Source organism: Simochromis diagramma, unplaced genomic scaffold, assembly GCF_900408965.1.
Source record: "Simochromis diagramma unplaced genomic scaffold, fSimDia1.1 OVJJ01000308.1, whole genome shotgun sequence".
Taxonomy (NCBI): Eukaryota; Metazoa; Chordata; class Actinopteri; order Cichliformes; family Cichlidae; genus Simochromis; species Simochromis diagramma.
The window spans coordinates 1,682,084-1,705,806 of NW_024386785.1; the positions used below are offsets into that span (position 1 = coordinate 1,682,084).

Below are 23,723 nucleotides of genomic sequence, written 5' to 3' on the forward strand. Positions count from 1 at the left end.
AAGTCTGCATTACAAAGTGAAGAGGCTGCCTCTGCATCCCATGTGTTCTTTGCCCCAGTGTATTAAAGAGGGGCGGTACTCCTCAGGAGGGAGGACTCCTCTACAAACAGCCAGGCCTTTGTATTCAGCAGCTGTTTCAGCTTCATGCTCAGACTTTGTTCTTCACCATGTGTTTGTGTTTTAAAAACAAATGTGTTCATGTTGTTGTGAATTTAACCCTAAATATATTTTAAAAAGTCATGAGCACTAAAATGAGATGATAAAATACAGCTGCAGGGCTCAAACAAAACTATTTATGATGTAGTTGGCTCAAATATATTTAATTGATTTCATTTAATTGCTTTAAAATGAGGCTGCAAAGCAAGGTGGTTTTATTTTGTTAAATCCCAGTTTCCTTGACTCATCTTTAGAGTGACGAGAGGAGTCAGGGATGTGCAATCTAGCACATGAGGAAGCCCAATATGAGGTGTGGCGTTTGGACAACCTGGCTGCAGGCAGGAGCTAATGAAAAATCCCATCAGGTGTATGATGGGAAATGTAGGCAACCAACCAGGAATATTATTCCATAGTGACTGACTGTACTGAGATTAGCTCTGAGGACTTCGAGGACTTCTGCTTTGGTGTGTTTGAGAGTACTTCACTTGTTGATATAATTTCCTTTTTGTAGGTACTTCACAGACCAAAGAACCAGGTTTTATCTTTTACTTTTCACCGTTTTGTGAAAAGCAATCCCGCGTAGATCAGCTTCTTGTAGCATTTGTTTAAAATGTACAAAGCACAAAACCTTCAAATATAAAAACTTAAGGTGTGTTGAGCCAAATTAATCCTTTTCCCCCATGAAACCTTACAGTTAACAGAAATCCTTTATTAGTAAAAAAATTAATTACGCTCAGCAGATGTGATGTTCCATTTTTATTTTTACAATTTGTCATTAACACTCATGTTACAAAATCAAAGTACTATGTTAGTGATACTGAGCTTTTGTGTCTTCAAATGATAGTGACAGTGAAGATTCAACATCTAAAATAAGATAAAGCCCCTGGTCAGGAGGTCAAATATGATTTAAGATTGTGGTCAAAGTCTGTAAACATCTATTCTAAATATTTAACATATTAAATTATTCCCACCAAAAAGGTAAATTGAACCTTAAAATACATAAAATACAGACACGTCAAGCATGATTTCGATAAATATTTACAGGCAGCTTTCTGAACCTGGTCAGATGATCACAGTGACACCAGTTTAGCAAATCAAATCACACAAACAGTCAGATTCAAGTCTAATTCAGTCCAGTCCAGTAGTCTCTGATAAACCAGTTAAACCAGTTCATCTCTCCACCCGAGTCCACTCAGCTGGAGGATCTCTGGGTCCTCTGGGCTTCTGAATCCGACAGTTAAACCCTGAAAAATAACAAAATAAAGAAAATCAGAGAAAGTATAACTTCACTATGTGACACACAAACGCAGCAATAAGAGAGCAGTCCAACTGTGAGTAAACCGTCTTCTCTTCTGTCATCACCACTGCCAACTAGCACATTTTTTAACACCATCACCTCCCCCATACCACCTACACCCTGTTCAGTATTCATAAGCAGAATTTAAAATAGTTAGTAGCACACCACAGTGTAGCTGTCAGATAATAGTAATAAACATAAAACAATCCTTATTTCTGAGCAGCTAGAAAAGCTCCAATGGAACACCCAAAAGGTTTCCAAGAGCACCTATTTGACATCTTTACTCATTTTTGGAGCAAAATCTTCCTTCAGTTCTGAAAAACAGAGACCAGAGAGTTAAACAGTCCAAACTCTTTCTCTCTTCGCAGGACTTCTGACCAGATCGCGACCCCCTGATAATCCTCAGTCACTTGGGAAAATGCGTTTTCCCCAGCTGGTCAGCAAGTGGTTCCCAGTCAGCAAATAAGTCAAGTCAACTTTATTGTCACTTCAACCATATACAGTTAGTACACAGTGAAGCGAAACAACGTTCCTCCAGGACCAAGGTGCTACATGCAACATAAATTTACAACATAAATAAACAGAAAACACTAAACTAGTTAACTAAGAGGCCTAGTTAGCTGGCTAGCAAAGACAAGACAGACTGACCTAACATAAATTACAACATAAATTAACAAAAACTAACTAACTATCTAAGGAAGACTTTTTTTAACTTTTTTTTTGTTAACAGACAGCAGACAAAGTGCACGTGCAAATGTGCAAACAAGAGCAGCAAAGTGACAGTGTGACAAAAAAACAAAAACAACAAAAAAAACAAACAAACAAATAAACATTTTTAACTAGACTGACAGGTCTCCAGGGTTGGGCAACAGAGTTTAAATGATCAGTGTAACTAGTCACAGGTTTTATAATATTGCTTAATCCTCTTTCATCCATGAAAAAGAGGATTTACAAAGTTTAGCTAGATGTTTAGCTAGACGTTTAGCAGTTTAGCGAGAAGCTAGCAGTTTAGCTAGTTTGTTTCCATCTAAAGATTAAATACATCAGTAAGAACATGTTTTAAACTTTGGACACAAACTAAGATGGAAACTAAATAACAGTTTGGAGAGTTAGTATAGTTTGAATGGCTGACAAACAAAGATGTGATACCTGGTGACTAGCTATGGTTAGACTGGTATAAACACATTAGCACAGCTGTGTCTATGCTGAACGAGGGTTAAATTGTTCTTAATGAAAGTTCATTTTTAAGGTCCCTGATGGGCAGAGTGTAACACATTAATCAGGCGGGAAGAAGAAACCGAAAACCGACCAAACTTGAGCCCAGACAACGTCTGAGACGATCCATCTACACAGAGGTCAGACATGGTTCACATTACTCTCTATGAAAAAGTCCTGACCCAAAGCTTAATGTCCACACCGAAATCTCAGTCTGAGTATTTCTTGTCGTTCTTGTCACTCTTATGTGTAGCTTAAAGACTTTCTGCCTATGAGCAGCAGCCAGTCAGAAGTATGTTAGCTTAAAAGTGGCTTGAGTTTGATTGAGGATGAACAGCACCAGTAAAAGACATAATTATGTTGAACTGCAAGTCCTGCCAACTACCCATCGAGTCCTTGGATTAAAAAAAAAAAAATATATAAATGGAGCTAGAATGAGCACAATACATGCCCTTAAAACACTAGCATGCAACCACTATATCATTACATACACATTAAAATGACATTTCTTAGTTGCTATTACTCAACCTATATTTACACACATGCTTTTTAAGACACACCGACTCTCTAATTGGCCTAATGTGACACAGTGAGCACTACAACACACATATTGTGTAGTCCGAGCCTGGCACCGAGAGTGTGGAATCTCCCATTCAGGATCTTGTGTTTGTTTTCTTTTTTTTGCTCTATTTTTTTCTTGTGTGTTACTTGGTTAGTTACAGAATCCACAGAGTATTTGATTAGGTTAGGAATGAGTTGGACTGGGTTAAAAGATGCCCCTTCTCCATGTAGAAAAATGATGCTTACTGAGTGTGTTCAAATGTGTCAAGCGCAGTGTTGGGTAAGTTACTTTAAAATAGTAACTTAGTTACATTACTAGTTACTTCTATCAAAAGTAACTCAGTTACTTCAAGTTACTCGTTACTTTCAAAGTAACTAGTTACTAGGCAAAGTAACTTTGACCGCCGCCATGATTCTAGCCTACGTCACAGCGTCATGTGCGCTTTTTACATCCATCACAAAAACTGCAGTCGTGGTGCTTTGATTGTACTCAGAACTCAGAAATTCTGCCGTCTGAATAGGAAGATGTAGGCAACACCAGACTGCAGATGAGCTGCATACAGGGCTGGACTGGGACAAAAAAAAAAAAAAAAAAAAAAAAAAAAGAAAAAAATCAACCCGGGCATTTTGACTGACCGGCCGCCATTATAGGAAAAATCATAAAGCCTTTGAATGAAAACACACGCTGTTGTGACAGTGATGTACACTGTTCTGATGGTATATATGCATCAATCTATCAATCGTTTGTTGTAAGATTCAGATAATTATTTATTAAAAGTGAGACATTTTAAATGAGAATAAGAAAGAAAAGTATTTCCTTGTGCCCCCCTTTCCCTGTTAATGCCCTACATGGACCCCTGGCAACACTTTGCTAGACCCGCCCCTGCACAGTTACCAGCTGTCAGCTACTTAGAAAAGGATCCTGGTGTTATTTGTCTCTCAGAAACAGTTCATAACTTCCCTTCAACTCATTCATGTCACCTAAAAGGTAAACCTGTTTCTCCATCACAGCTCTGATGGTTCAGTAAGGACATCTCCTGGTTTCATCTTCATGTTTCCCTCTCACCACATAACCAAACCGACATCATGACCAGCAGCTTTACAGCTGTGGCTCCAGCAAACATCAGCTGATACTAGAAATTAATATTAAATAAATTCTAACAACAGCTGATCAAGCTTAAACGTGCTGCTGTTTAACGCGACATCCACTGGGCGATAAACAAACAAGAGAGAAAAGCCGATCAGCTGATCATTGATCAGTTTCATGATTGAAGTAGAAACGGGAGAGGGAGGGGGAGAGGATGAGAGAAGAAGAGGCAGCTCTGCAGCGTAAAGACGCAGAATAAATCCAGCTTTGTGTCTTTTTCATTCTAGCTGAAGTCCGGGACAAACTGTGTTCCTTTCACCTCAATACTAAACGAAAATATTACGAAACGCGTAATATTTTCTCTGAATACGGAACGATTCCGTTTTTTTACGGGACGGTTGGCAACTCTAATAACTAACCTTATGAACAAAATAAAGTTTAACATCAGTAACATAGCACCCACCCAGCTGTACAGAAACTCTGTCATGCTAGCTAGTAAAGAAAAGTCAGCATAACGAAAATAAACTCCACCTAAACTTGGTTTATATCTGACCCAGATGGACTGCAGGTCATAACTTCTTACCTGAAGTTCAGTTCACCTGACACTCAGACCGGCGGCCGCTTCGGGTCTCTCCTCTTGCCTCCCCTTTCCCTCATCCACCTGCTGGCCTCCACCACTGAATCTGTGGAAGCTCCACGATAGCCACCACACGAAGTAACGAATAACGAGCCTATCTAAATCCCAGTAACGACTAAAGCGTTCCTGATTTTGGCATAATAACTAGTTACTGTGCTCGTTACCACAATAATAACGTAGTTACTGTAACACGTTACTTAATAACGCGTTAGTCCCAACACTGGCCAAGCATAACTTTACAAGTGTCTATATACAAAAAGTTGAGAGGGAAAGACCTGAAATTATGAGTCTGTGAGGTGTGACAACATGAACAACAAAATGAGGTACTATTACATTAACTGTGAGAACAGGTATACTGACCGATGCTACCAGGCGAACAGAAGCTGGTCACATCTGAGACTGAAGAGGAAAAATCTTCATAATCGTTACCGTCCATTGAAGATTTCTCAGCTGCAGGAAGAAAAGAGTGAATTTACATCTTTAGTAGGCTTGATTACTGTAACAGCATCTTTACAGGTCTACCTAAAAAAAATCAGTCAGACAACTACAGCTCATTCAGAACTCTGCTGCTCGAGTCCTCACTAAGACCAAAAAAGTGGACCACATCAGTCCAGCTCTGAGGTCTTTACACTGGCTGCCTGTCCGTCAGAGGATAGACTTTAAAGTTCTGATGCTGGTCTATAAAGCTCTGAATGGTTTAGGACCAAAATACATCAGTGACCTCCTGACCCAGTATGAACCTTCCAGATCCCTCAGGTCATCTGGATCCGGTCTTTTATCAGTTCCCAGAGTCAGAACCAGACACGGAGAAGCTGCATTCAGCTTTTATGCTCCTTATATCTGGAACAAACTCCCAGAAAGCCTCAGATCAGCTGAAACACTCAGTTTATTTAAATCCAGGTTGAAGACTCACCTGTTCTCAGCTGCATTTGAATAAAGCACCAAATCCTGTAAAGCACTGTTTTACTTTTAAGCTTAAATTTCAAAACTTACATTTTAACTACTGATTTTATCTACTTTTCTGATTTTATCTACTGATGTTTTAAATCAATTTTAAATCATGCTTTTTATTGTTTTTGTTTTTTAATGTCTCTGTAAAACACTTTGAATCACCTTGCTGTTGAATTGTGCTATATAAATAAACTTGCCTTGCCTTACATTTCGAGTCTTCACGTCCCCTTAAATCCCAAACAGCACTCACCCGCCCCTCCTTCACCACCCTCTTCTTACCTGCAACCAGCTGATAGTCTGAGCACTCCCCAGGCTTTTGACCGGTTGGGGATGCTATGTCATAGATGGGTGTCACTGAGGGTGGCAGGCTCTGCTGTTTAGCTCGGGGTTTGACGGTGCTGTAGATGGGAGCAGCTGACACACTCTTGGGGTCGTTGTCATAGTGATGGGAGGTGGGCATTGTCCTGAAAGGACAAAACAGCCATGATCAGTGAGTGGAGGTCTTGTGGCTCTATAGTGTAACAAGTGAAAGATCCTGGGACAAATCCCTTTGCGGTTGTGTCAGGAAGGGCGTCCAGCAAGCATGCCACGCCTTTAGGGTGGAGGGTTAAAGAGGCAAGAGGGAGTGAAGGGGTCAATCAGCCAAAGCAACAAAGAAAGGTCGAGAATAGAGTGCAGGCAGAATGGCGAGGATGAGACAAAGTTAGAGAGGCAAGGCTGCGATTGGTTGGACATGTCCAGAGGAAGGAGAGCGGATACACTGGACAAAGGAGCTGAAGATTGAGCAGCCACGACCACGGAGAAGGATCATGTAGTGAAGGAGGACTAGCACAGGGTTAGTATGACAGAAGATCCGTCAGGATGCAAGCGATATGCTGAGACGACAGCAGACGAACTGCTGTGGTGAAGTAGAAGACGGCGAGGATTTAGGAATGAGACTTTTCATAAACAATAACCATTTATTCTTTTTACATGTTTGTGCATCACAAAATCCTAAAATTTCTGCATAAAGCACACTTTAGTTTCTTTACCTGCTTCCAGTATTGGATCTGGACAGGGGTACAGCTGAGTAGGTGGGAGCCGATGGGGGTGGATGGGCGTGTTTGGGCTTGCTGACCACAGCGTACGTATCATTCATGACAACCTGCTGTGATAATCTGCATGCAGACAGAGAGAAGGACAAGCACATTTGAGCTGCTGTATGAGGCCACATTTTCAATCGTGTGCAGCTCAGTGATGATCAGGACCAAGCGGTGGTAAAAATTACAGTAAAACGTCCAAGTTTACAGCAGCAACAACTCCACAGCCTGTGACTAAAAACAGTTTTGGTTTCTGTAGCTAGTTTCCCCCTTTGCAACACTTCTTTTTGTGGGAATGACACGTAACCGATGAACGCTAACACAGGAAGCTGTAGCTGCTGCTCACCCCAGCCAAGTCTCTAAACTGGACCATGTTTGTGCTGTTGTTGCCTTTTGGACTGATTTTAACAACGCACCAAACAACATGTCAGATAATTCCACAGCTTGTCCACAAAGTTTATTATCCAGTTTTGGGGTATTAAATCCCAGCATTTCAATATGTTAATTAGCAAGTGCGTGTTTATTTGTGTACATTGCACCTGTACGGCGCACCAGAATTAGCTCCTGAGAGCACCTGTCAAATGTGGCCACATTTAGTTTCAGAAGACCAGATATAGAATCCACAAAACCCCCTGCATCACATCTTCCTATTTACGTCAGCTTGTTTCCAGTTTGGATTCTTTGTATCCAGTTTGTTTTTCACGGAAACATCTTTATATTCTGACTTCACGGTGAACAAAGATGCACCACATTGTTTATTATTAGTAGGTATGTTTCTAGTTTTGGACAGAGATAGGTGACCACTTCCTGACAGTAGCAAACACAAAAGCATGACGTTAGCTTCCTAAACTAACCTGAAAATGACTGTTTAAGGCGTGACATGCTTTCACTCTTCTCCCACCAACAATATGACTGTTGATTAACAGAAGAAATAAAAATGTTGAAGTAGACACAATTTGAAAAGTGCCAGAGGCACACCAGAAGTGCGAAGAAACTGTTAGACTGGTGCGATCAGAGGAGAGGAAGTTTGAGTTTCACAGGCAAAACTAAAAAAGCAAAAAGAAACAAAAAAAGAACTCCCCTGCCCCCAACTCAAAAAAAAAAAAAAATTAAATATCGCAATTAAAAGTAAGAACTCAACAGCAGCAGTGTGGTTTCATATGTGATGAGCTGCAAAACTGAGCAGATGGGGAGTGCTGCCAATGTGCTACTCAACACCACATGCAACAGCATACCATCCCACTCGTCAACAGCTTTTCATTTTTATTTTGAGAAATGCAAGTAATATACAGTACTGTGCAAAAGTCTTGTGTCAGTCTTTGTCCGGGCTTTCCGAAGGTTTTGTGGCTGCTGTCTCACCCAACATCAATGCAAACTTATTACTGAGCATTTTCACATGAGTGGTTCATTTTTGGGGTTTGTTTTTTTTTTTTTTTTTTTTTTTTTTAAACGCCATTTAACACTGACCGATGAACCATTTGCTAAAAATGAACTCAAAGTAGCGTCAGTCAGATTTTGCTCCACCATAACATGTAACTACAAAATGACAAGAAAGCCGTCTAAGAGCTGGGATGAAGAAACAATGTGGTCAAACTCAGTACAGCAGCTAAATGCTAACACGTATGTTTGCATTTATGAAAGCTGATGAGTGCGTCTTGGATATGAACACAGTTTCTAATACTTAAATGAGTTCAAAGCAGTGGGTGTATCATTTGATCCTCTACTGTTAACTGAAAGGTTTAAGGATGGCGTGACCTTTTAACTCCTATTATTAAAACTTTAAAATAAGCTTCGACTCAAATGTGACAAACGAGTCATGTACACGAACAGTTTCTTCCGGCTCTAAAACCTACAGACTAGAAGCTTTTTTGAAAACCCATCAGATTGTGGAAAAGGTTACGCATGGTTACATTTACTCAGGTTAGTCAGTTTCACTTCCTCATTTGCAGTTAGTCCAAATTAATCACTTGGACTCAGATTACTCAATGTTAGCACCTTTGCATGGGATCCCTGTGGTGCTGCTTTAATTAAAGCCTTAACACTCCCTCCAGACGTCCGTCATCCTGTGCTCAAAGTTCACCTCAAAAGGGCCTTTTGGACTGTGGGAATGATCCATGTGACCTCAGACAAGCATCAGCTGTGACCCACTTTAAATCAAAGATAATTAAACACTTCCTTCTTGGTCGAGCTTTTGGAAAGTGCTGATATCCGAGTTGTCATTTTATGTAACTAGCAGAGCATCTCACTGGTGATGTCCACAGGTTCTAGACTTCAGCCACTCGCTGAACTTCACACAGTGGACAAAACATGAAGTGAGTTTTTACAGCACAGCACTGTGGAACTATAAAAATGTATCGTTGTAAACTACAGGCCCCATGATGCATTGCAGAACCGAGCGTTCACATTAAGACCGTCGATCTGATATCTTTATATTGTGGCTCATGCTGTCACTGTAGCACTGCTGCCGTCGGTTAAAATTTGCATCTCTGCAGGAAATCACAACTCTACTTCCTGCTGCAGCCTCGTGATCACGGTCGTCGTGGTTACAATGATTGCAAACACTGTGCACCAACTGTGGTCCCGGAAGGAAGTAAAGACTGTTTAATTGATTGAGCTTTGATCTGAGTTTCATCATTGTTATCATTTGCTCCTACTCTAACCTCCTTCCTCAGCTGCTTCCTTACTTCCTCATGTTTCCTCTGCACTTTCATCATTTTCTCCCTCTCACATTTCCCTTCAGTTCTCCTTTTTTTCCTTCCCCTCTTCTTTTTATGTCATTCCTTCAGCATCCCTGTCCTCCAATTCTCACCTCCTACATCTACTTCCCCCCCCCCGTTTCCTCCCCTTCTTTACCCGCTCACTCTGTCTCCACGGAAACATGATAGCATATGGGAATGGAGGGTGGGAAGGTGCTAATTTAACACCTCAGGGTGAAGCATGCTGTCTATATCGGTCTCTCTGCCTACACAGACGGGTGTCAAATTAAAGAAAGGGGCTGAACTCTCGACCCCCTAAAACGAGGACATTTTCCTGTGTGGTGAATTTTTATGCACCAATTTACAATCTTGTGCATTAATTTATGGTGAAAATGTCTTTGCAAAAAGAACACACACAAAAAGACTCTTAGAAAGCCTAATTCTCCTCGACGTTCTCATTTATTATTGCCCCTCACACACATGCAGGCGTGATTTACTCTTCTGGTTTTTTGCCCGTTGTCTCATATGAAGCTGCGTGTGCGTCTTTTGTTTGGGAAAGAAACCTGCTTTAATGCGCGTGTGGCACCTGTCTCCCTCTGTGATATCTTAAATCTGTGTAATTGATTTTTGATCCCTGGATTCTAATAGCTCAGGTAAGTTTTAATTAAAACGTGCTGCACAGTCACAGATCTCTTATCGCTGCGCTTTAGATCGCAGCTTTGTCACCGAAGCTGACTGAAAACAAAGATGACAGGATTATCTAAAGACTTGGTTTAAAGCCTGACTGATATTAGGCCTTCTGATTTTCCTTCTGGCTTCTCCACGTTTGTGATCACAGCTCTGAATGTGTGCAATGCAGCTGGGATGACCACTTATCACAAACACACTGGGAGTTTCCGTGAGAGTCAAAAATACCGACTGATACCAGCTGAAAGAACATTGTGAATAATCTTGTAACTATTCTGCCTCCTTAATGCTTTTACTGCAGCAGGACGAATGCATGCATTATAAACGTGTATGCGGGACTAAAATCTTTGCCCCTGAGTGAGGGGATCAGGTGACTCTGCTGCCGCGGGGGTCGTTTTGCTGACATGGTTTGGGTGCTCTTGTCTCCTCAGGGCAAAAGGTCAATACAAATCAATGAAAAGCTGTTTTAGTGAAACATTTCCAATCTGATGGATGTGCCCTTCTCTGCAATGACAACGTCTCCATTCATAAGACATGAGTGCTCACTGAAAACGATGTCAATCTAATGCCATAACTCGATCTCAGACCAATTCTGCTCCTCTGGGAAATACAAATCACATGAGGGCCCGTCACGCAGTTTATCGACAAGCTTTCATTTAGTCAATAGCGCACGTGCCATAAATCATTTCCTTGTACATTTTGGTGCATATAAAACCCTCAGTTCTGCTTCCAGAACAACTGATTACATTTCTATTCAGCTCATAGAGCTGAAACTGACAGCTGCTGGTTCTATGGAGCACTCACTAACACCAAATATATCCTGACGCCAAATCAAAATAATGGACCCTTACATTTGTTCTTGCAAATGTGCATGCAAGTGTCTCTCAGCCTGATTCGCAGGCCTGAACATGAAAGCTCCCTGATGGCATAGATCACTGGTAACAAACAGTCCAGCATTATACCATGAAGCTGGCTGCACATAAAACTTAAACCAGCCTTTGGCGCTTCGTCCCTTTGAGATTTGCCTTGAAGAAACATTCTGCTGTAGCTGCATGCCTCTTTTCAGCTCAGTGACTCTCTGGAGCGCCTGTTCTCTGCCTGTGACTCCGTCTCTCTGCTGGTGTGTGGATTCGAAAATCAAAACAAGAACGCAAATTATGCTCTTTGAAGACATGGCGGCTACACGGGCCTCCGTTTACACCCAGTAAAGTTTTCAGTGTCCCACCTCAGTGAAAACTTTTCAGACCACAGCTATGCTGGTTGGGCCAAAACAAAGAGAGCAGGTCAGCTACTATTCTGCCAAATATCCTTGTTCTAGAAACGAACCCCAAGTTTCTCTCTGATGCCTTCACTGGAGTATTAATGTGTGAATGTTAGAAGCACTTAAGCATAGAAAAAAGTGGTTGTAAGAATAGATGAACGGGGCATGTTGTATAAATAGCTTTGAGTGCTCAGAGTAGAAAAGCGCTATAAGAACCATCCATTCACCTACTTAACCTGACACATGTGCCTAAGATGGCACAGGCCACGATCTGCTGTTCTGAGACCATCATGGTAAATATAACTGACGCTTTTCTGGTAGCACCTGATGGCTCTACAGCTTCCTCTACAACTTTTCCCACACGTTACCTGCAGGGCACGCAACAAAGCAAATGACTCAAATTCAACATTAAATGGCCTTTAATCTACTGGCTCCCCATTACGATGTGTGTGTGAGTGAAACTGGTGTGTGCCTGCGTTGTGTCTGACAATGAAAGGTTAAAAGAAAGACCTCCGAGTAAACAACTTGCCTGCTCCAACTCCTATTAAATAAACAGTTGGGTCGAGAGTTAGCTCACCTCACTACAACTTCCAAGCTAGCAAGACGTACTAACAGTGCCTAGGGGTACCCCAAACCTATAGGGCTGCACCAAAGAAGAAGAAAAGGATGAGGAGGGGCTCTAGCTTAATAGTCTGGAGCATTCACAGCTAGTGAGTGTTTGTCACGCTCACTGGCTCCATGTTCTATCCGAGCAGCACCCTCACTAAACCCAACGGAGCATTTCCTAAACATTGTAGAGACCAAAGAGGTCCACGTGAGGAGGTCGGAGGGTTGGCAGGGGCACGTGCAGGAAACCTTTTGTGTTTTGGGACTTTTCCAATTACACTTTACTTTCAGTTTTACTCACTGAAAGGTTTTGACACCATGAACTACGTGGTTAAAGTGCTTTGGGTTCACATTACTGACAGACACCTCTCACCAATGACAGCATTAGGCACGGATACCGAAAGACACATTTTGTAGAAATAAAACACACCAGCAGCTTTGGCAAAACCGCATTACCAAAATTCCCGGGAATGAGACAGATTCTAACATCTTCTGGACTTCATGTGTAAAAGCAGATTGTGTGTTTTTTTAATGTATGTATGGTGCCTCTCTGTAGATAACATGCACACACACCTGTTGCTGGAAGATGCAGCTGTTGTGGTTTTCTTTGTCTGAAAATAGAAAAGAACAGTTCAGTTCATCCTGAAGAAGAAATGAAGGATTTCTGTACAGCAGATGGAAAAGGGCTTCTGGGCAGAGTGAGACAAAGATGACTGAGTAAACGTATGTAGCACACAGGCCTCCAACTGTGGGGCCAATCATCACTTTCATATTTATGGGGTGTGTCCCAACGTTACCCCTCACAGAGTAAATGCAGCAGCAGAAATTCAATTCAGTTTTTTTCAGATCACCCGTGTTGACAATATGCACATCGATACGTCTCATTTCTGAACTTAAGCGCTTTCCTTTTATTTATTTCGGACCTAAATCCACAGAAATGAGGTCACGGAAGATGAAGATCACCTCCGAGTCTGACTTGAAAACGTGTCGGCTTCGCAGGCTGGGATTTGCATGTTGCAGCTTTAGCAGAGACTGCTGCAAGTGAGAGAACATGCTCGTCAGCTTTGTTTGCGTCGAGCACTGCAAGTGGTTCATGTGTAGATCGGAATAATTCAAACCACAACACTGGAGAGGACAGATCTGTGGCTGCTGTTTCAGCGGCTGCTTTTAAAACTCTGATGTCTGTTGTGTGTGTTTAGATCTAGAATAGCCATTGTGTGTCTGCAGACAGCAGCTCAAACTGGGGAAGCAACACTGATTTAAGAGGTTGTTTATGGGCTTGTTTTGTGCGTTTTTTTCCCCATTTGCTGTCTTTGTAAGGAAACAGGATGTGGCGCTTCACGGGCTTTGATGCAATGGTTAAAAGGTGCATGAAGTTGTCATTTATCTGATGATCATGATGTTATGTTGTCCAGTATAATTCATCAAGTCCTTCATCAGATCCTTAATCCAGTCACAGGTACAACACAATAAGGACGGCCCAACAAACCTCTGCCTGTGTTTATCGTGCTGTTCGGCTATTTTAATACACGGATCACAAACCTGCAGCTTCCCCCGTCTCAAGAGGTTTGATAAAACATAAATAGAAATAACACAACATGACTGAGCTATATTACTAAAGCTAACAACATGTTAGCCTTCAATCAGTTGGACTTGGAGGGTAACCACACACCTAAACAGCCCACTGCAGAGCACTCATATGTGATAAAATAGGATTTATTTGCATCTAATAGTGATGTTGAGAAGCTAATTTATATGTAACAGTCTAAAATATGTTTTGTTACTCTATCCGTGTGGTTTTAAATTTAAAACTCAGTATAGGTTTTTCGATCGTAAACGTCCACAAACCCACTGATGGGCGAAGCTTCTTTGTCCTGAAAAAGACCTGATTGTTTAGAAGTCGATGGGAAACAGCCCGGCGTGGCTCTGTGACCTGTGTGGCCTGTTTGTGCTGTTGGCTGTGAAGTTAAAATGATGCCGTGTTTATTAAATCTGCTGAGCGTGTGTGAATGATAGATATGTGAAGGTTCTGAGCTAAGCTGTACCCGTGTGCAGAGTTTGGCTGCCTGCCTCCTGATTGTGCAGGAGGAGGAAACGGACGCGCAGATACCAGTGTGTGAATGTGAGAGTGAATGAATAGTGGCATTGTAAAGCGCTTTTGTTGCCTTGAAAAGCGCTATATAAATCCAATCCATTATTATTATTATTATTTTTATTTTGTGTTTTATAGTAAGAACAGAGAATGACATCTCCATCACAAGCCATTAATGAGCCTGCAGCGTCTTTGGTTTCTCAGTCAGAGCTGAGGAGGCAACAGTGAAAACACAACCTTCACAACTGAGTGCTCCAACCCCTGCATCTGTCCATCATTTATCTACAGTCTTTGTGCAGAAATTAAAAAAAATATTTTAACCTAAAATTCAGAAAATGGTTCAGAAACGCTCATTCTGGTCGGTTTACTTTTAAGTCAAATTTACATCACTCAGAGTTTTTAAGAGGTTATATAAAATGAACTAAAAACAACAAACGTGTTAGTCATTTAAATATACTACATAAAGAAACAGTCTCTTAAATTTATTTACTTACACTAACACAATACACAGTTTTAATGTGGCAAATTTTCTGTAAGAAAAACTAACATGAGGCAAAAGCTGGTTGTACGTTTGGTTTGCATATGTTACATGTTATAACTGCACTGAATTTCTTTACACGCTCACGCAGCACTAATACTGGGTCCTGTCCCCGGACAGGCTTCCAGAAAGCGAGCTTTTGGAAGAGAAGCCAGTTCAATTTCTTTAATGCAAATACTGTGTACATATATTACTTTACTTATCACAGTAAAGACACAGATAAGTGTACAGCTGTCACAGTATTTATGAGAGCTCCTGTTCGTGTCAGCGCTCTGGATCGAAGGTTAATGAATCTGTAACGTCACGAAACGGCGCACATTTGTAGCTGAAGGTGGTGAAATAAAAGGATAAAGATCATGAATGCTATTTTGTGGCAATGTCGACAAAAGTTTGATGCCCAGAAGAGCTTCGAGAATGAAGCTGTAGTACCAGATAAAGAAAAATATTTACTTTAATAATGCCAATATGATCCACTGGAAATCACCCCATCAGCCTTAAATGTAGAAATAAATAAATAAATAAATAAATAAATAAATAAATAAAGGCATTTGAGAAAATTTGGAACTACATTTACATTTAATAAAATTAAATGTCAGTTATTAATAATTGTATTTATGCTACTATAAACAGAACCATCTGTGTGCTACTTCCTATCAGAGTTTCTCTCTATTGTGTGACCCACTGCTGGATTTTTGTTCCATTTGTACTCATTTTTATTATGTCAGCTTAAACACAAATACATTAAAAACCATTCTTGCACAAATAAAGTACAATTCTAACTTAAAAGGCGGCTCTCAGTTTAAAGTCAAGTCCAAGATAAAAATAAAAGAAGGAACGTGCCAGTGTTTCTAAATATCACCAATTCCCTTTTTTGTTCAGCAATAGAAAAGCGAGCCATGGCTCTCAGCTCGCGAGGTGAAAGCAGAGATACCACTGAAGCAGTGACATAAACAACAAGGTTAAACTCAGATCACCTCAGAAAACTCTACAAAACTGATGTAGCACAGAAGAAAAGCACAACAAAAATAAGCCATGTTTGTTGGAGTGGACCTACCTTCCGCCTCTTTGTGCTCCGAGCACTCTGCTGTCAAACTGCGTGCAGTAGAGGATTTGCAAAGAGGAACTCTGAGTTAAAGAACATTTCCTCTTTCTGCAGCTGCTGTCAGTCTACTTCCTCTGACTCCAGCATACTCATTTTGTTGTTACTGTAACATAAATAGAAATTTGTGTTTTACCTGTAGGGTGCTGTAGACCTGCTCCTTAGATGTCTGCAGGAATTGTTCAAACATAGAGATGGCAGCTGTGTAGATGAACTGGAACTGATCCTGCGAAGAACAAAGGAAGAAAAGTTTCCTCTCAGCGTGGAAGACTGATGGAAGCTGACCGCGCTGGGGTCAGAAAACAAGACCAGCCATAAATGCAGAAATAAAGCCACTGTTATTCTGACGCTGTGCAACACAATACATTTTAATCTAAAAGTCACAAAGTAGGGAATGAAATGTTTCCATTACAGAAATCTAAAGTACGAGGAAAAGAGACAAACTTTCTCCATAAATATACACCAACCAGACGTAACATTCTGACCACTGACAGATGAAGGGAATAACACTGATGATCTCTTCATCATGGCACCTGTTACTGGACGGACTCAACCTAACATTTTGTCCTCAAAGTTGACATGTTAGGAGGAGGAAAGATGGGCCAGTGTAAGACGGTGTGATGGTTAGACGACTGGGTCAGAACATCTCCAAAAATGCAGCTCTCGTGGGGTGTTCCCAGGCTGCAGTGGTCAATCCAAAGTGGTCCAAGGAAGGAACAGTGTTGAACCGGTGACAGGGTCGTGGACGGCCAAGGCTCACTGATGCACGTGGGTAACGAAGGCTGGCCCGTGTGGTTTGATCTGACAGATGAGCTACTGTAGCTCAGACTGCTAAAGAAGCTAATGCTGGTTCTGTATAGCGAGAGACCCGTCAGGGTGCCCGCGATGACCCGTGTTTAAGAGTGGGAACATGAACATCAGAAGTAGACCATGGAGCAATGGAAGAAGGCGGCCCGGTCTGATGAACATGCTTTCACATCATGGTGGATGGCTGGCTGCCTACATCGCTTATCTGGGAGGCAGCCAGCTGGTGGAAGCAGTGTGTTGGTTTGGACGGTGTTCTGCTGGGAAACCTTGGGTCCTGCCATCCATGTGGATGTTACTTTGACATGTACCAACTACCCAAGCATTGTTGCAGAAACTGTGCTCGCTGATGGCTGTGGCCTCTTTCAGCAGGACAGTGTGCCCTGTCGCAGTGCTGCCCCTCAGCCTGTCAGCAGATACAATTATGGTATCAATTTCAAAAACCATTGCTTTGTTTTCAAGTTGTTGCATTCACGAGGTTTTCAGAGAACCTAAGGCCGACCTTGAGGTTCACAAACTAAGATGACCATGCTGCATGCCGCTGACAATACCCCATCAGCCTTTTACGGGTGAAGGGTAAAAATGGTTGAGGAATGGTTTGAGGAGCACAGCTACAAGATTGTGATGGTGACTTGTCTCCAAATTCCACAGACCAAATCCAATCAAGCATCTGTATGATGTGCTGGACAAAGATCCACATCCCAGCGTACAGGACTTAAAGGCTGTGTTGCTAACATTTTTGTGTGGACACCACAGCAAACCTTCAGGAGTCTATGCTTCAGGGGGGCATTATGGCATGATGCTATGCCTGATCAATGTACATCCATCCATGCATTCCCATCCCAGCTACCATTGGGCGGAAGGCGAGGTAAAGCCTGGACAGGTCGCCACACAGGGCTAACACAAGGACACCAGAAACATCCACACCTATCCACAATTTAGAATCCCCAATTAACCCAACCCCACTAAGCACCTGTCTTTGGACTGTGGGGGGAAGCTGGAGCACCCGGAGAGAACGAATTCATGAACTGAAAAAGAATAAAAATTTTAAACTTTAACTTTTTAAGCTAAAGAGTTACAGAGAGAAAGATGTTGCGTGTCATGGCTGCTGTTGCGTTATGAGATAAAGTGATGTCACAACATTTTAACCGAATACCATTATAATGTGAAATTGACTCCCTTGCTGTTAAAAAGCAGCTGATGTTCTTTAAGTGCTGTTCCTGGGGATTAAATAACTCCTAAACTCTCACACTTGCTCGATGAAGCACTTACTTTAGTTTGCACTGTTGAGGGTCTCTGCCTCCTGAGCTCCAGGACGATGTTCAGGATGCTGAACTCTGGTGTGATCTTCTGCAGAGCGAGCAAACAAACACTGAAGAGCCGCCCCAAAACACAGAGTCTGAATGAGCCGCACACAGAGAGGCTGCAACATTCACACGTTACATCTGACATGCCTGATCTCCTGGAAAACAGACTACGTGCTTTTATCCGGCCTCATCTTCTGGTTTCATTAAAAGGTTTACTCGTCACATTAGGAAGCTTTTAAACACACTGATATTAGCTCAACTCAGGCTTCTCAATCTGAGACGTTTGTATCTTCTGATCAAACTCCATTTATTACTCTTAGGTCATTAAAAGAAAACCATTTAAAATCTTTAAAAAGGGTGAAATGTGTATTTAAAAAAGTGAAAACATGAAAAGAGAACAAAGATTCAGGACACGTCAGATTCAGACATTCAGCAGCCACACGGCGGACCAGCACTGAGGCCATGTGATGTGTTATCATGTGTTACCTTGGTAACCAGCAGGTCATGGATGTAGTCTAGTGCACAGATGACTCCTGTCCTCCCACAGCCTGCGCTGTAACACACACACACACACACACACACACACACACACACACACACACACACCCCAACAGATGCAGCATGCATGTTAACTGTGCCATCGTTAGCAGGTGTTACCTGCTGCATATTCACAGCCTCCTGCTTTCGATGTGTGGGCATGTGTTTGCACGTGTGTGTGTGAGTGCGTGTCTGTTTGTGCACGTGTGTGTGTGTGTGAGATAAGCTGCCATATGTGTGATCTATCCTGCTGAATGTTAATGACCATCTGACCTGCGATCTGCACCAATTTCACAAACAAGCTGCAGTAATGATGAGGCATTGCCAGCCGTTTGTGTGTGTGTGTGTGTGTGTGTGTGTGTGTGTGTGTGTGTGTGTGTGTGTGTGTGTGTGTGTGTGTGTACCTGCAATGTATCAGCAGAGGTGAGACGTTGGCTCCACGGCTGCTCCTGGCTCTCTCCAGCATGTCCAGGACTCCAGCAGTCTCGTAGGGAACGTCATGATCCGGCCATGAAAGGAACTGATACTGAATCACTGACCGGCTGGCCTGGAGGAGGAGGAGGAGGAGGAGGAGGAGGAGGAGGAGGAAACAAATTATTTTAAAGCTGAAAAGGTCAAGTCATTGATATTAGCATTCATAATGATGCTTTAAGTTATTCAAAAGGTCCGTTTCCAAAGAAACTTCGGAATTAAAAACAAAATGCAACGAAAATGAAATCATTCTCCGTTTAACTGAAAATGGTACAAACTGAAAAAAAACAAAAAACTGAAATTGAGATCATTGTTGGATGTGATGCCAGCAGTTCTTTCAAAAAAGGTTTTGATGGCCCAGAAAATCCTGGAAAATGTTTGTAAAACTAAAAGGAGAAGAAAGTTTTGAGTGCATTAACCCATAAACTCGAATCACTGCTGCCTCCTAATTAAGACTAAAGCAGAAACATCTCGTCAAAAGGAAAACGTCTCCTAGAAATCGCTGCCACTGTGTCCTCTGGAGGCTGTGCGTCTAAACTGGTTCATTCCAACAGGATGGCTCTGTATTGAAAAATTTGGGAGCTGAAGTGGCTTTTCCAGATATCCCGCCCATTGAAAGCACAGATTATGAAACAGAAAGGAGACCAAACAGCTGCTGAGCAGTTGAAGGAAAAAGTTTGGATTTTAAAGAACAGTTTCCAAACACACAAAAGAAGGCGTGATGAAAAACGTTGTCTTTGAACTATAGCCAATGAAAGCATTCTGCTTTGTAAGGTCCAAACTTCTAGTTAACCCGTCCCAGCGTAGCTTTTTGAAACCACTCACTCATGTGAAAACTTCCTACCTGCTGGAATGTGACAGTCAGATTTCTCACCACTATATCTTCATTGGGATGTGTCTCCTCCTGCTGGAGACACACAGGAACAACACGTCAGAATCACTCCAGATTATTCTGGATTTGTATTAAATAAAAGGACTCAATACAGTCTGAACAGTTAACATCGTTAATGAGGAGGTGAACTGTGCTGTATGTTCTGTGTTAATCAGATTTATTAGCAGCCTGTTTGTTCTTACGTTGCTGACAGTAAACGGTCCAAATGAAGCCGACTGCTGAGCTGCAGCCCAGTAACACTCACACTTTTTCTGCAAAGGAAAATACAGACTTGTTAGTTAAGAACACGAACCTTTAATTCTGTTTTTATTATTTCTGGTTGCACGCAGCTGTTCCACATGTAAAATCAGTGATGAAATACATGCATATGAAGTGTGAGATTCCCTTTCATTATTCAGGTGCCATACTTCGGTCACTAATGCAATGATATTTGGGTAGTTATAGATTTGCATATTTGCTCTATTTTAGTAAACTTGAAAAAGCTTTGAGGTTCGAGAGGTTAAAGAAAATAAAGTAAAAGAGAAGTTTTTAAAATCTGAAGTCAAAGGTCTGAGCCAACAAAGAGATCAAAGGGCAAAAAGGAGTTTACCTTTCCCATCTCTATCTCTCTGCAGGCCATGACTATCACCTGAAACACAGAGTCAGATGTTAGTCAGAGCCTCCTGAGGAGAAGCTGCTGATCTGATGAAGAAAACGTCCCTGTGCCTCAGCGATGCACCGACTTCAGCTTAACAGTGTTCATGTCAGACGCAATCTCAGAAGCTGAAAAGAGCACAGCTGTGTGTGTGTGTGTGTGTGTGTGTGTGTGTGTGTGTGTGTGTGTGTGTGTGTGTGTGTGTACACACTTTGTTCCCCTGCTACACATTTTGGGACACATTTCTAAAATCTGGCTTTTATTCAGCGCCTGTGAAAAACAGGGAAGGCTGTAATCGTGGGCTGAGTTCAGGTGGCAAATTTCAGGACACTGCAAATCTCAAGTTCTCCAGATTTCAGCAAATATGATGAACAGGACAACAAAGAAAAAGAAATGCAGCTACATTAATTATTTACTTAGAAATGTAGAGGCATGCAAATAAAAAGGTGTAAATTTATGCTTTGTGTGCTAAACCTGGAAATCGAGGCTACCTTCAGGGTATGAACAACGAAGACAGCTTCTGATTTCCCATTTTCAAGTCTAGACTTCTACACACAGCTCACATGGTCCAGACAATCCTTAGTTCAAACTAGCAGACCCTACTTTCAGTCACTGTATTTGTTATCATCAGAAATACATTTCTTTGGGCCTTTCTGGATCCATATTTTGACGATGCTTGCAGTCACATATTCAGCCACCATCAGCAGCCATCAGAAGAACATTAAATAAGACTGAGAGAGTTTAACTGGTTACTAGTCGTGCATTCATGTGTAGGCAGCATTTTATTGCACCGTCTGGTTGGATTAGAAGCAGCCAATCACATCGCGACACATTTGGGATGCTGGATCTGAAAGAACTGGCAGACTGTTACAGCGCTGCTTACTAATGTGAAGTTTAGCGTGAGCCAAAACATCATGCTTCATCTGTTTGGAATCCAAAAATCTGAGCACATAAAACACTTAAACTTTTTCCCTTTAAATGCAACAGAGTGGAAGCCCTAAAAAAAATAAAATAAAATAAAAATCTAGTGTTTCTGTCAGAGTGGCTTTGGTTGATTTACATTTCAGTACAAGCCTTGTTTGCCTCATCATGCATCTTGGAGCAGCTTCCTTTTAAGCCAGCTTTTGCTCTGATTGGCTGCCCCCCGTAAGCAGCAGGGCTGAACAGTATAAGACCTGCTCTTTGTGACATCATCCGAAACCTGAAGCCGAAGTTTTAGGAAGAATAGCAAGAAAAAGAAGAGTCCGCTTTAATGATTAAACTAAAGTTTATAAACACCATTTGTAGCTCAGACTAATTCGTGGATATTAACTGAATGCTAACGGTTTGCGTTGTGCGTTTGACCTTGACGTTGTACTGCCAGATCATCCTCCAGAAATCAGTCACAGTGGAGCTGAGGGGCCCCTGACAGCCAATGTATTTGCAGTCTCCTGTCGCCCCCTGCAGGACAAACGGCAGCATTACAACCCCATCAGAAACAGCCAAGCACGAATCGTTAAACACAGCAAACTGAACGCAGTGTGACATAAATCTGATTGTTTGACAGGTGTGGAGTTAAAATGATCTGAAGAGCATGCCTAATAGAATACAGAAACATGTAAGGGGCCTCAAACCGTGCTGCACGTGTGAACCAGGTGATGTTTTCACATTTAGAGGAACAGCTTTGAATGATTTGTGTGAAGGCAGACAGCGTTTACCTTGATGAAGCTGGCGTTGATGTAATCAGAGTTGGAGTCTGTGGTCGGCAGAGAGAGCTCCACCCGAGACTGGTCATCTACAGACACACACACACACACACACACACACACACACACTTACTTAAAGGACAGGTATTTGAGACCATTAAAGCAGGTTTCACTATAACTGTTCTTCATAAATATTCGATCAGTCTCTGCTGAGCCCAAACTGATTTCGTAAAGCACTTTGTTAGGATCCCTGTTCACTACAAGCAGTCGAGCTACAGAACAGCCACAGGGACCCACAACAACCAGAAAAAAAAACGCACGGCAATTGAAAGATTTCATGAAAGTTTCCAGAGATGCAAAACAAAGCTTTGTGTCTCTTGATAAAATGTTTTCCTCCTTCACTGTTCAGCTTGTTTGCAACTTGAAAATAAGCTAATCCTTACAGGAGAGGGAAACAAAGGAAAGAGGATGGAGGTATGAATGAGAGAAAGGCTGAGAAGAGTGAGGACATACATGGCAGGATGTCTTTATATCTGTTCTTCTTGATGTTTTCCTTCAGAGCTCCAGCCTCAGAGGTCAAGCCCAGCTCTTTCTTATACCCCAAAGACCGTGAACGCACCATCTGTCACAAGACACAACAACAACACACAGGTTAGTGTGTGTGCAGGTCTAATGCACACCAAGTCCAAGTCACAAAGAAATGAACTTTTTCAATTCATTCATGTTTATTTCAGGGACAAAGTTGATCCTTTTTGCTCCAGAGTATGTAGTTAGAGGTCTATTCGCACGTGCATGTTGTAATTGTGTAAATGTGATGTGAGAATTTACTCCTTATGTATGAATGCAGTGCAGCACATTCATGTATAAGAGACAGGTGTCAGCAGTGAGTCAGGACTGTGTTCACATCATGAACTGAACATTTTGTAAACTTATTACACGGTGCTGTTAAAAAAAATAACATAAAATAAATTACATGCGCACACACACACACACACACACACACACACACACACTTTTATTATAGCATTTGAAAAAAAAAAATGTTGAAAACTATTCTCAGTGTTTGAAATGGTTACAAAAAGGTTCGTAAATTGACCTGGAGTCCAGTCTAATAGTCCACAAAGTTCCCTCCTCTTATTCCCATAATTTTCCTTTGACCTGGAAAATATCACGAGGTGAAAGAAAGGAGTGAAGCAGACTTAAAGTGTTAAATTGCTCAGTATCAGTTTTCTGTTGCATGTTTGATGAGACCAAAGACTCATACATCAGGGTACTTTTTTGTTGATTACAGCTCCGCCTTCAGTACTGTCATCCCACACAAACTCACACACAAGCTGGCAACACTCGGCCTGCACCCCACCCTCTGTGACTACAGGACTTTTTGACTGGCAGGATCAGCACCAGGACCTCAGCCAGCATTATCACTAACAC

The 23,723-nt window shown here is 41.8% G+C and overlaps 1 protein-coding gene across 4 annotated transcripts in view; it reads right to left on the reverse strand.

Annotated features, from left to right (window-relative positions):
* Positions 1–894: 894 nt before the first annotated feature.
* The window catches only part of ptpn18 (protein tyrosine phosphatase non-receptor type 18), a 33,448-nt gene continuing 10,619 nt past the window's right edge, over positions 895–23,723 (reverse strand). For 2 of the 4 annotated variants that reach the window (XM_040022710.1, XM_040022707.1), the window contains 15 exons: positions 22,806–22,914; positions 22,305–22,381; positions 21,952–22,047; positions 20,563–20,601; positions 20,156–20,224; positions 19,926–19,988; positions 19,015–19,157; positions 18,560–18,626; positions 18,039–18,116; positions 16,099–16,188; positions 12,807–12,844; positions 6,936–7,061; positions 6,184–6,368; positions 5,314–5,403; positions 895–1,400 (listed from right to left, as the gene is read on the reverse strand). In XM_040022710.1, coding sequence (XP_039878644.1) covers positions 1,327–1,400; positions 5,314–5,403; positions 6,184–6,368; positions 6,936–7,061; positions 12,807–12,844; positions 16,099–16,188; positions 18,039–18,116; positions 18,560–18,626; positions 19,015–19,157; positions 19,926–19,988; positions 20,156–20,224; positions 20,563–20,601; positions 21,952–22,047; positions 22,305–22,381; positions 22,806–22,914 — 1,344 coding nt within the window. In that variant the 3' untranslated portion in view covers positions 895–1,326. Of the gene's footprint in view, positions 1,401–1,426; positions 1,768–5,313; positions 5,404–6,183; positions 6,369–6,935; positions 7,062–12,806; positions 12,845–16,098; positions 16,189–18,038; positions 18,117–18,559; positions 18,627–19,014; positions 19,158–19,925; positions 19,989–20,155; positions 20,225–20,562; positions 20,602–21,951; positions 22,048–22,304; positions 22,382–22,805; positions 22,915–23,723 lie in introns of those variants that run through there. The other 2 variants (XM_040022708.1, XM_040022709.1) reach the window with 2 other exon arrangements.